This window comes from Pteropus medius, unplaced genomic scaffold (assembly GCF_902729225.1).
Source record: "Pteropus medius unplaced genomic scaffold, Ma_sr-lr_union100, whole genome shotgun sequence".
Lineage (NCBI taxonomy): Eukaryota > Metazoa > Chordata > Mammalia > Chiroptera > Pteropodidae > Pteropus > Pteropus medius.
This window is the reverse complement of record NW_024349804.1, coordinates 3,834,476-3,846,644: the sequence shown is the minus strand read 5'-3', so window position 1 is coordinate 3,846,644 and position 12,169 is coordinate 3,834,476. Positions and strand designations below refer to the sequence as shown.

At 37.5% G+C, this 12,169-nt stretch overlaps 1 protein-coding gene across 5 annotated transcripts in view; it reads right to left on the bottom strand.

Moving 5' to 3' along the window:
- Nucleotides 1-12,169, bottom strand: part of KCNIP4 (potassium voltage-gated channel interacting protein 4) — a 914,902-nt gene that overhangs the window by 15,133 nt on the left and 887,600 nt on the right. For all 5 annotated transcript variants that reach the window (XM_039838082.1, XM_039838086.1, XM_039838085.1 and 2 more), the window contains one exon: nt 3,934-4,003. In XM_039838082.1, the coding sequence (XP_039694016.1) occupies nt 3,934-4,003 (70 nt within the window). The remainder of the gene's footprint in view (nt 1-3,933; nt 4,004-12,169) is intronic.

Here is a 12,169-nt window from a genome sequence, read left to right as displayed (position 1 = left end):
TAACCTTTTAGCTTATTGGCTCTAGCCTTTGTCTTCTGTTTAAAATCCATTTCTATTTTATAACTTTTAACCTTTATTTTTATTGGGATTTTAACAAAACTTCTATTCGCCTTTTAATTTATAAATTGCTCTTTAAAGGTTGTCAAAAAACTAAGTCATAGTAGCAGAAGTAGAGAATTGTCTTCCCCAAATAAGAGAGGTCAGAGATCAAACAAACTTCCCTTCCAGCTCTCAAGTGCCCATAGCCTATTTATAGATTATTTTTCCTGAATTCTTTACTTCAATGGTTAACGTTATTGAAGGCCATATATTTCGTGATGTAGATTCTCGAAATGATGGTGGTGTTTTCTTTCACCTCTTACCTTTAAATGTGATATGAGGAACCACTTATTTTTAAACATAAGAATTATTAACACTGTTCTCAATAAACTAAACAGATCTAAATGATATGCAAAGCTATTATATCTAGAGTGGATGTCCATCAAGTATTGATGGGTTGCAGGAAGAAATCCTTGACTATGGGACCAGGAGTTGAATTGCAATCAACTTAGTGCAATTGTTGGGAAGTTGCAGTATAGAATTATCAAGAAATTGCAGCCTGTTTTTATTTACTAAGTTACTTTGCTCTTAACACAGAGTTCTTGAACTATTTAGTGCACTATGGAGACATGACCTGACGAGTGGTATGTTAAAGTTATTTTCAAGGAGAAAAAAAAGTAGAGATTTTGCATATTTTATAATGAGCCTCATTAGGCAGATCTCTTGTTACCCTATTTATAGAATCAGGGTGGACGCCTTTACCTTAGCATACAGAATTCACCATGAATAATGGCTCAAACCAAACAATGTTGAGAATTTTTTAAAATTAAAAAAAAACAAAACAAGATAATATGGGCATAAAATAATTACCACTCTTCTCAAATGAAGTTGGTCTAGCTTTAAAGCTTGACACGTGGGACGTACACTCTCAAGGTTTGCCCTAATGTGGTACAGAGGATTTCTTGTTCCTCTAAATGTAACTTGGCAATTATCCTGGAAGCAAAGCCAGTTCCCCAGCCTAGATAGACTGTGCAGGGAATGGTTGGTGATAGTATAGAGAATTCAGACTGTCTAAACTTGAAACTTAGTGCTACCAAATATTAACTGCATGACCTTGAGAAAGTTGTTTCACCTCCCAGTGAGTCAGTTGCCTCAGCTACAATATGATAACAGTATATACTTCATAGAGTCATCATGAAAAGACTAAATGAGATTCTGTATGCAAAATGCTTAGAATAGTCCTAGGCACATAAATGCTCAATCAATAATAGCAATTATTATGCTTTTATAAACGAGCCACTCTTATTTCAACCACAGATGTAATATATTTTCACCTGAAAGTTTCCTGTTTTTTTTTTTGTGAACTTCCTATTGTATGTTTAGGTGACTAGAGTTCTAATCTGATGCAACTTCATGCTCAATAGACTAGTAAAATTGTGTCATGAAAGGCATTGAGGTTTCTGATGGAGTTTGGATTTCTTCTGACAGGCATTTGGAGACAGTGAAAGTTTTTTAAGAAGGAGAGTGATGCTACTAGCTTTGACTGAGCAAGAGGAAGTAACTAAGGCACTAGGAGGGTCTGCCTGGGCACAGATGTGGATGCACGAAGAAAAGGAATACTGTGCACAAAAGCTTTTATGATCTGGTTTAATCTGACGGTGTTCTTAGATACTCAGTAAATATTTGCCAAAAGGATGAATAACTGGTGTCCTGGATTCTAGATTTCAGTAGAGTTCAGGACTCAAAAGATATAACAATGATCTCTATTCTCCCCATGTGACCTGATGGCCTTCCTTGCTCACATTTCCTTACAAAAAACAAAAAAAGTTACTGAGTTTGACAGGCTGAGATTGCCTCTGTTTCTTATAATTCTATTTGTAAGGTTGAATTGAAGTGTTACAGTTGGGGGGACGACATTTATGAGTTCTTAGGATAGGAAGGGATCTCGGGTATCACTTAGCTAGTGTTCTGAGTTTAACAAGGTGGAAAATAAGTGTGAGTACTCTTAGTGGCTTAGCTAAGGTCACCGAAGTTAATGAGAGAGTTGGCGATGAAATCAGGACACTGCAACTCTTACTCCAACACCAACTCTTAGAAGTAAAGAACGTTAGAGTGAAAAGCAAGCTGAGGATTCCTTCACTCCGCATTTCTTACATGTCGTAAAAATGTCGTTCCACATTTTACAGAGGAACGACCTGAGGCCGGAGGCAGAAACCGCTCAAGTCACAAACCATTCAAGTCACACGACTTGGTCTTGGTATAGTCTATCCACAAACTCAGGACTCTAGATTTAGCCCTGTGTCTCTAACACAGTCATTTCCAGACCACAGTGATGATACCAATTAACTCCTTCACTGCAAAAGTCATCGATATACACACATTTCAGAGTATTTGATTATCATGCGTCAGATCTGGGGACTGAAGTCATCTGGTTGATTTCTCTCTTCACACCACAAACCTCTCCCTACTCGTACTTGAATTCAAGCACAAGGTACAGGATTAGCTTAATGCATTTGAATATACAATCCATGGCTCTGCTACTATGGTAAGGCAGGTTCATATCCATGAAGAAGTAGTTTCTGTTCAATAAGCCCTTTATAAATCACCCTGAAAATTCTTACGAATATTGTCTTTGATATTCAATGGTGGAATTATTTTAAAAAATAAAAAAAGAAATCTTTAGGTCCATTGAACTCATCTAACTGCCTCAAGTGCCTTGAACAACATTTGTTGACTTAGAATCTTTTAATTGAAGCTCATTCATTCACTCCTTCAATAGCTGTTTATCAGGTGCCTAGTATGATAAAGTAAGTGCAAAATTCTTACAATATGAGCTGGAGTAGCCCAGGAAACTGCATTTTTAAATGAGTTTTAAAAATGCTTAGGAAGCTACGACTTTCCATGCTAAAGCTTCCACCGTATGTGGAGTTGAAAAGTATTGCCGTCATGATATAGGCAAGGGCACCGATAAACCATTTTCTCTCAGCTTGCTTTATGGTAGGCAGACTTTACTCCTCACAAACAAGAAGTGTCTGTTCAATTTAGTTACTCCAACATCCAGAACACCAGACATGTTGTGCTTGTAAACCATCTCACTAAGCAAAAGAGAAAACTAAGAGCCTGACACAATACAAATTGCAGGAGGTTCTGTAGATGAGACAAAGCATTTTCCCTGGAGGAAATGACGAGACGCTGTGATTTATGGAGCCATCGTTGTTACTGCTTGTGATAAGAAAAACCTGTTGTTTTCAGATCATCAACTTAAATAAGTGACTTCATAGAAGTGTGAGGATGGCCATAGCATGAATTTGCCTGCCATTGGAGATGACGTTCTTCCTTAGATTATTTTCCCTTTTCTAGCAAAACTACAAAATACGATTTGTACTCATGATATTAATTTTTTAAATTGCAAGTCATCATTCTTTAAAATACCTCATTTCCTTCATTTATGCCTGGCACTTTTAGATTTATGCATTCAATTAACATAAATAATCAAAGAATTTTTAAGAGTACAAAAGTGATTTTTCTTCAAATCCCTTTGGATTTTGTAACCAGAATCCTTTGTGAAGGATTATCTTTAAGTAGATGTTCTCTAATGCTGAAATGTTATTTTTCAAATTAAGGTAAATTTTTAGTGTGAAATTGTATCTAATTTGTAGCATGTAATAACTTTCATTTGAGATAATGAAAAAATAACTTAAAGATTTCTATTTGTGCTAGGTGCTTTGATATTAATGCCTGCCAATATGTTGGCAGATAGTCAAATGTATAGTAAACACAATTTTTCTTTAAAAATTCTATGGTTTTTAATAACTTAGAATTACATGAGTTAATCAAGTGATATTCCAAAGCATAATTCTAATAGTACATTAACCAGTCCACATTCTTACTTACCTCCCTGTGGAAAGAACTGTGAGTAAATCTCTTTGAAGGTTTCTTCATTAACAACACCACTGGGGCATTCCTAGAGAAAGTGGTAGAGAAGCCATATGAACAAAGTGTTCTGAAAACTATTTTTTTTGCACATTTTTAAACAGAACTGTCTACTGTACAAAGCTGCACCAAGAAAGCCAACCATCCATCCGTTATTACAAAGATAATAAAAACACACGATAAAGTTTTGTTCCAGTTCTCACAGAAGGAATAAAGAATAGCCTATGTAAATATCTTTGCATATAGTTGTCAAAGCTGGTCGACACATTCAAAAACACCCAGCTGCACATAAGAAGAACACATGTGTTTATTATCAAAGAGGTGAGAGGAAATTACATTGCTTTTCATAAAGCAAGGACCCCATAATTTTATTGAATTTCTGAAGAGGATGGTCTGAAAAGAAACAGGCCTGTATATAGTGACCTGCCACCTTTGTCCCATGGGTGGAGTTATTTAAGACTCATTGATATTGACCTTGGGAATTCCACTGATGTTGGACTATTGACCTGGTGGGACCATAGGGCAAAGCTGCCCCTCTGAAAGCAAATTTGGCATTTTCTATAAAAGGAACTGAAATTTAAGAAATGAGAAGGGATCTGAATAAAATGAGGAGTAAACAAGTGGGTCTTAGACTGAAGTGAGGGCAAATCGTCCTTCACTCTTTGCAGTCACGACAATGCTCTGGCTAGGGATCTGAGTTGTAGAGAATCCCGGAGCAGTGGAGTCTGATGATCACGTGATAATCCAGCATCAAATCACATATGGGATGTTAATTATACCTTGCAAGTGAGGAAGTGATAAGCTCTGCCCAGCCCTTTTGAGTGGCTTCTCATAAACAGTCCCTTCTTACCTGTGCTCTCTTGGATCATTTGTCATAGTACCCCCAAAATACCCAGCATTCCCCCAGGATTCACTGGGGCAGAATCAGGGATGTGCTAACTTCCTTGATTTTAGGGATGAATATCCTCTGTACTTTAAATCTGACACTGTTCCCTGATATTCAGCAATCATTTGTTGTGGTCTTTAAAGCTCTTAACTTAAATTAACATCAATGTCCATTCATGAATAAAGTTGATTTATTAATTTGATCTTTCTTTATTCTAATGAGCCAGTTACAACTGCAGTGTGCTTCACATGAAGAATTTTCTATTTTCTCATTCATTGGTGTGAAAGGCAAGGCCTCTGAAACATAAACACAATTTAAAATCATAGTTTCAATGTGAACTTGTGTTTAGAGAGCTTGTCAGTGTATATTTTTCCCATTTAGTTGTTATAATAAACCTATGACTTAGGTATCTCCTTTCACAGAGGCAGAATTGGCAAAGTACTGGGGTAAAGTACCCTGTTATTCAACTAGCCACTGGGAGAGCTGCAATGTGGGCTTGGGACTTTCCAAATCACCACAAGTTTTGGATTATATGAGCCCTGTGGAAATAATAACTCCAAGGCCTAAGAGAATTGGAGGACAGAGATGACAAGCAAAAACAAATGAGCAAAAGGCAAGCAAGCAAACTGTGATTGTTAATTTTATGTGTCAAGTTGTCTGAGCTATGATGCCCAAGTGTTTGATCAAACATTATTCTGGATGTTTCTGTGAGATTGTGTTTGGATAAGATTTGCCTTTAAATCAGTGGTCTTTGAGTAAAGCAGATTGCCCTCCATAATGTGGGTGGGCCTAATCTAATCAGTTGAAGACTTGAATAGAACAAAAGACTGATCTCCATTGAGGAAGAGGACTTCTCCAAAAGACTGCCTTTGAATTTGAACTGCAATTCCTTCTCGAGTCTCCAACTTTTCTGCCTCCCCCATCAGATTTTGGACTGGGTAGGCCACCATCTAATAGCGCGAGTCAATTACTCAAAACAAATCTCTTTCTGTACATACACACACCTATTGGTTCTGTTTTTCTGGAGAAGCCTGACTAATACATAAATAAATATAATCAACAGCTACAACTCCAAAAAGGAAAGAAGATGGCATGTATATAGCTAATGACTTCAAAGTCTTGGCTAAATAATTCTATCTAGCTGGCAGCAACTGAACCAATTTTAGAGCAAATGAGCACTTCGTAGTTGGACCCTCTTGCACATGGAAATTGTGATTTATGGGCTATTTGACTTGAAGCCATCTGCTTGGGGTAGTAAGAAGAGAGCAAACAGATGGCTCTCTGCCATCAGGTGCAAGGTCGGAGCTGGAAACCTGTCTCAGACTTAAAGTGACTCTAGCAAGAGACGAAGATGAAAAATGAATGAACTTCAGCACCCAGCAAATTTGTCAGCTGTCTTTGGTCTCTAGAGGCATTTGATAAATATATCTTATAATGTGAAATAAAATTTAGAAAATCGACTGTCTCATATGTGTTTGTTTTATATTTTATCATGTGTCTGTATTAGGCGAAAATCCTTTCTCTAACGACTGAAAGCCCCTGGTCAAGTTTTACGGTGGTAAGTCTCACCAGGCGACTTTGTCTTCATCTATCTCACATTCATTACATTAATTTACATCTTCAACCAAAATATATTGTATGCTTATTGTTCTAGGAACTTTTCTAGGAACTGGGGCATCAGCAATAAACAAGTCAAGGTTTTGCCCTCATGGGGCCTACATCCAAATAGAAGAAGAAAAGTCAAAACAAGACAAAAGATAACAAAAATAACAATCCAGAGAGTGTGATCTTTTGTTTATTCTAAAGAGTTCTTACGAAAACCAAAGCATTTTACTACCTTTCCATGAGAGAAATTAATCAGATTCTATAGGACTTCGGTGATTTTAAAAATGCTACAAATGATTTAGTCTCTAACTTTTTCCTCATCTCTTTCACAGAATGAGTGGTTTATGCACAAAAGTGATATTTCCACCTGTTCAACAAGGATAAATTTGGCCATACCATTTGTATAGCTAAGCGTACAATGTGGCTGTATTAGGTAAGTTATCTCTTGCTGCTGTAACAAACAGGCCGCTGAGTTGTAATAAATTAAAGAGAATATGGTATATTTCTTGCTCATCTAACAGACTTGGGTGAGTATACAGACCAGTTGATTGTTCTCAGTCATTAAAGAACAAAAGCTAATCTGGCGATCTTCAAAGTGTGGCTTCTAAAGTTTCCACGATTGTCTCATTCAGGAGAAAAGGGCCATTAGAATTGTGTGTGGGAGGTGATAATGGGTCAGGTCTTGAAGTGGTAGACATCGTTTCCACTCTCATCCTGTTGGTTAGAACTCACTTGATATGTTCACTCGAAACGACAAGAGAAGTCTTATGTGCACAGAAGACAGGAGCACAGATTTGCAAACTGTCAGCGACATCTGTCTAGGAGCCTCCATATGTCTGTGCTCTGAAATAATTCTCCCACTGACTCTTTATTATGACGATCACCACATCGTGTAGCAGTATAAATTCTTCTCCCCTGGTATCATTTTTAAATCATGATATTTTCAAGCCACCAAGTCCAATAAGGCCTGAGCATCCCAGTATGTATGTGTTTGTTAGTCTCTCTCTATTCTAACAGGAAGGACCCAAGAAGCAGTAGAGTTCCCAGGTTTAGGGAAAGTGAGAAAGGACTCACTCATCTATTCTTTGAGATGATACTGTAACCTTCTATAAGTCCTATGGCTTCTACATTATATTTTCTAATGAAATTTGTCAGATTACTAAGAAATGATTACCTTGTGAAAATATAATGTCGGTAGGAAAAAAACAAAGTATGTAAAAATTTCCCATAATTCTACTGTTGTAAGACCATTTTAGTCATTTATCTAAGCATATATTAATATACTCTACACATAAAATTGGGATAATACAAGATATAGTATTATATCGTATTATTTTTTTAATTTTACAAAATACCCCGAACGTTTTCTATGTCATAGTTTTTAATGGCTGCATAATAAAGAGCTATTGAATTGACCATATTATTGGATATTAAGAGGATTTCAGCATTTTGATTATATAGGAATAATGATATAAATTAATATTCTAGTGCATACAGATGTGACTGCACCTGTGGCTTTTTCTTTATGACTAATCGCAGTAAGAGAACCACAAAACCGATGGGCTTAAGTCGTTTTAAGGCTCTTTCTATGCACAGTCACGTTGCTTTCCAGAAAGGCTGTACCAGGATGTGCTGCCACCACTGATGTATGAGCTTGCGCTTGTAGAGGGGCTGCTGCCCAAAACCGCATGGGGATTTGGCATGCACCAAATCCCACGAATAAACGGCAATAATTAGCTTCCTTCATGAATTTAATTGTCATTCTGAAAACTACCAGAGGACATCAAGGCATTTGTACAGATGTCTTCCAAGGGATAAAGCGATGGGCCTGCTTTTCCTGCAGACAAGGGTGCTTCGATGGCAATCTGTAGGGCTACATTATCACAGGAATGACTACTGTAGACATGTTTCCTTACGATCCTTTCAGTTTTCTCAGGTAGTGTCACGGTTCGTTGAATGTCAAGGTCAGTTGTAAATGTACAATGAGTATTTGCTATTACTAATATTGATACTAATAAAGTAGTGATTTTTATAATAACCATATGTTGATGATGGTGGTGATAATCATGATGATGATAACAAGCTAACATATATGAGCACTTTCTGTGTTTCAAGCACTGTGTTAAATGCTTTACATGCATTATTTCATGTGAATGGACAGAAGCTAGCATTACCTCCATTTTATAGATGCTCAAACTGCCTTAGAGAGAAAACTGTGCCGGTTCTCATAATTAGAAAATGGCAGCACATAGTCTTTTAGTCACGGAATCAGGAAATTTGAGTGTTTAAGCAATTTTTGTAGATAATTCAGTTCAATGGCTTCATTTTAAAGGTGAAGAGATCGAGGTTGACGTTCTAGGAATCACTCATAAACCACGTGATCGGCTGCTGATGCTTATCTTGTATGACTGGGTTTCCGGAGGTGGAGGCTGACGTGTGGATCTCACAAATGCCTTCATGTCCATACCGTTGCTGGTATTCTGCCAGGTAGTATATAGAATCATATAGTGAAATGCTTACGTTCCTGAGCTCCGGAGTTAAGCAGAAGAACTGGATTGAAACGCTGATCTGCCACGTAAAAGTTGTATAGCTTCAGATGGATTGTTTAACCTACAAATCTGTCTCATTATTCTCCCCTGGAATGAGGCTGTGGGGAAACCATTGACATCACAGGGCTGTTATAAAAATTAATAAGATAATGCATGTTATGTTGTTATCTTAACTCTCTTCTTCGCACATCATATTTGCTCATTACACATTAGCTATTAGCACAATATCAATAATTGAGAATTTGGTAAGCAGAAATCCATTACACAAAGAATCACTGTATCATCGGTGTGGCTATACCAGGGTTAAATGGTATTCATCAAAGCAGTTGAACCCAGAAGAGTGCAGGTCTGAAATAATGCAATGAGCCTATGAAGCAGATATGAGTTATGCCTCCTACTCTAGCATTATAAATTGAATTTACTCTATCTAATATCATCAGAGCTTACCCTCAAAGGCATGAGAATCCTGCAATTGTAAATGACAGCCGAGAAGAATAAAGGCCACCATGCTGGAAATAAATGTCAGTAGGAACCCAGGAGCCTTTTATTCATTAATTTAAAAGAAAGTTTTCCCTAGTAACGCTTAGATGAGTACATTAGAAATACCACAGTCCATGTAAAGTGCTTCGAGGAGAGATCCATGTATGCATAGGAAATTGCTAAAGAAATTTTTTTTTGAAATACATCATGAATCCTTATATTTTTACTTCATAAGAAAGCTTTTCAGTATTTCTTTGAAAGTTGTCAGAACTCTGGCGAATGTTCTAGAAATGATTGCAGTGACATGCAAATCAGATGTATTTTCTCAATAATATTTGTCCACTCCATTGGCTGACATCTCTTCTTCCCATAAATCGTTCTGTTCTAGTGTACATCTTCTCCTCAGGTTCAGAACTATTATTAAACATTTAGAAATACTTCTTCAGGAATCCAAAAATAATCATGGTACAAAAATATCATGGGCAAAGAATGAAAAGGCCTTGTGAAAGAAATAGTTCCTTGGGGACCCTTTCATGGTATCTACAATATCACATTCTTTTAGACATCGATGCATTTCATCATCTCTCACACCTACCCCTGTTGCTAGGGAGGGCATAGGTGGCAGTGTTTGTGCGCTGCTTGAATTGAAAACCTTGGGTTTCTACCAACAGAAATATCGTGGTATCCATGGTTTGTCCAATGACTGTTCTTTCTGTTATTCTTATTCTTCCTGACAAAGGGAGTAGACTGATATTTCTTTGATAGGCATCACAGGCAGATTGTGGGCAGAGCTACACAAAGAGAACACAAACACTGGGCACTCAGATCAGAGAAAAGAAAGATGGAGACACACATCACTACCCATAAGGTGAGCATCCATTCCTCCGGCAAGAATAAGTGGCAGGTAAATCAGCACTTCTTAAACAGTACAATTGCTGGAGACCGTACTTAAAGTGAGCTGTGTACAAATTCATAAGCAGAGACCAGCAAGCATCCTGAATACTTACAAGAACAAGTGGCAGTAGCCCATGAGATACACCAAAAGGGAACAGCTGAATTGGACAAGGCATGGGGAACAGAATTTTACATGTGGTATAGTCCTCAGTACTATTTATCATCAAGTTTTCCCTACTTCTGAACATCTGGGGAGATTGCATTTCATGGGTCCCTAATGGTTGGCTGTGATCATATGACAAAGTATCCAATGAATGGAAAGCTGAAGTGACACTGTGATATTGTGATTTATAATAAGAAATATATATAATATATTTTTATGTTTTTTCATCCCCATTTCTGGCACAGAGCTCCAAAAACCATTGAAATTTCCTAAGCCATGAGACAAATAAAGGTGTCTCTTGTTATGTTAATGAAGTGACTTTTGGACCCCACCTAAGGATGTCTTACCTGTTTCCAGGAGAACCATCCATGGGATTAGAGGGTTGGAATTTTCAGTTCCACCCCCCTGACCTCGGAGAAGGGATAGGGCTGGAGGTTGAGTTGAGTAACCAATAACCAGTAATCTAATCAATCATACCTATGTAACAAAGCCTCCATGAAAAGCCAAAAAGGATGGAGTTCCAAAGGCTTCTGGGTTGGTGGACAGGTGGAGATCTGGGGTGAGCAGCATGCCTTGAGGGGGCAGTTCAGCACCCTTGCCTTGCCCTACACATCTCTTCCACCTGGATGTCCCTGGGTCATATCCTTTTAAAATAAACCAGTAATCTAGTGAGTAAATGAGTTTCCTGAGTTCTGTACACCATTGTAGTAAATTTATCAAGCTAAAGAAAGGAGTTGTGGGAACCTCTGATTCAGAGCTGGTTGGCTAGAAGTACAGGATACTACCTGGACTTGAGATTGGCATCTGAAATGGAGGACGGCCTTGTGGAGCCCTTAACCAGTGGGATCTGATGTGACTCTTGTAGACAATGTCAGAATTGAGGTGCATGTAAGATACCAGCTGGTGTCCCAGAATTGCCTGGTGGTGTGAGAATACCCTCTCTCTGTACCCCTGGTTGGAATTGTAATAAGAGACCTTCTAGAAACACATCACTTTGAGACTATAGCATTTAATTGTTGATGCCAGACATGCGAGAGCTCTCTTCTCCTTCTGGCATGGCAATCACGTGTGACATGGTGGCTTCTCTGTCAGCGGGACTTCTTGAGAGACATTGATGAGCAAAGCATTCCTGCTTACCAGACATGAGCATGAAATATGAATGAGAAATATATCTTTTAACTTTTGAGCCACTGAGATACTGTTGTTAAATAATATTGTGATCGATGCCCCAGGAGAGGACAGAAAAGGCTTTCTTCCCTTGTCCATTCGGCTAAGTACTCTTTACTGGTTACATGGTGAGGAGATATTTGAAATTCATCTGAAAATTTAACTGCATAGATAACAATATATTTGTTTATACCTAAGTGAATTTAATCATAAACTATGAAGTTCTCATTTTGAGTATGAATTCAACTATTTATCATTTGCTATTTTAGGAAGTTGTAATTTAAAAATACTTTCAAATTACCATTATGTATACCACATGGATTCTATCTAATTATTACACTTAAGATTCTGATGTCTGGAGTACCTCCAAATCAGATAAAAAGTCTTCTTATAAAAGGATGCTTTAACAAGTTGTAGATTTGTCTGATTGTGTTATATTCAACAATTTATCAT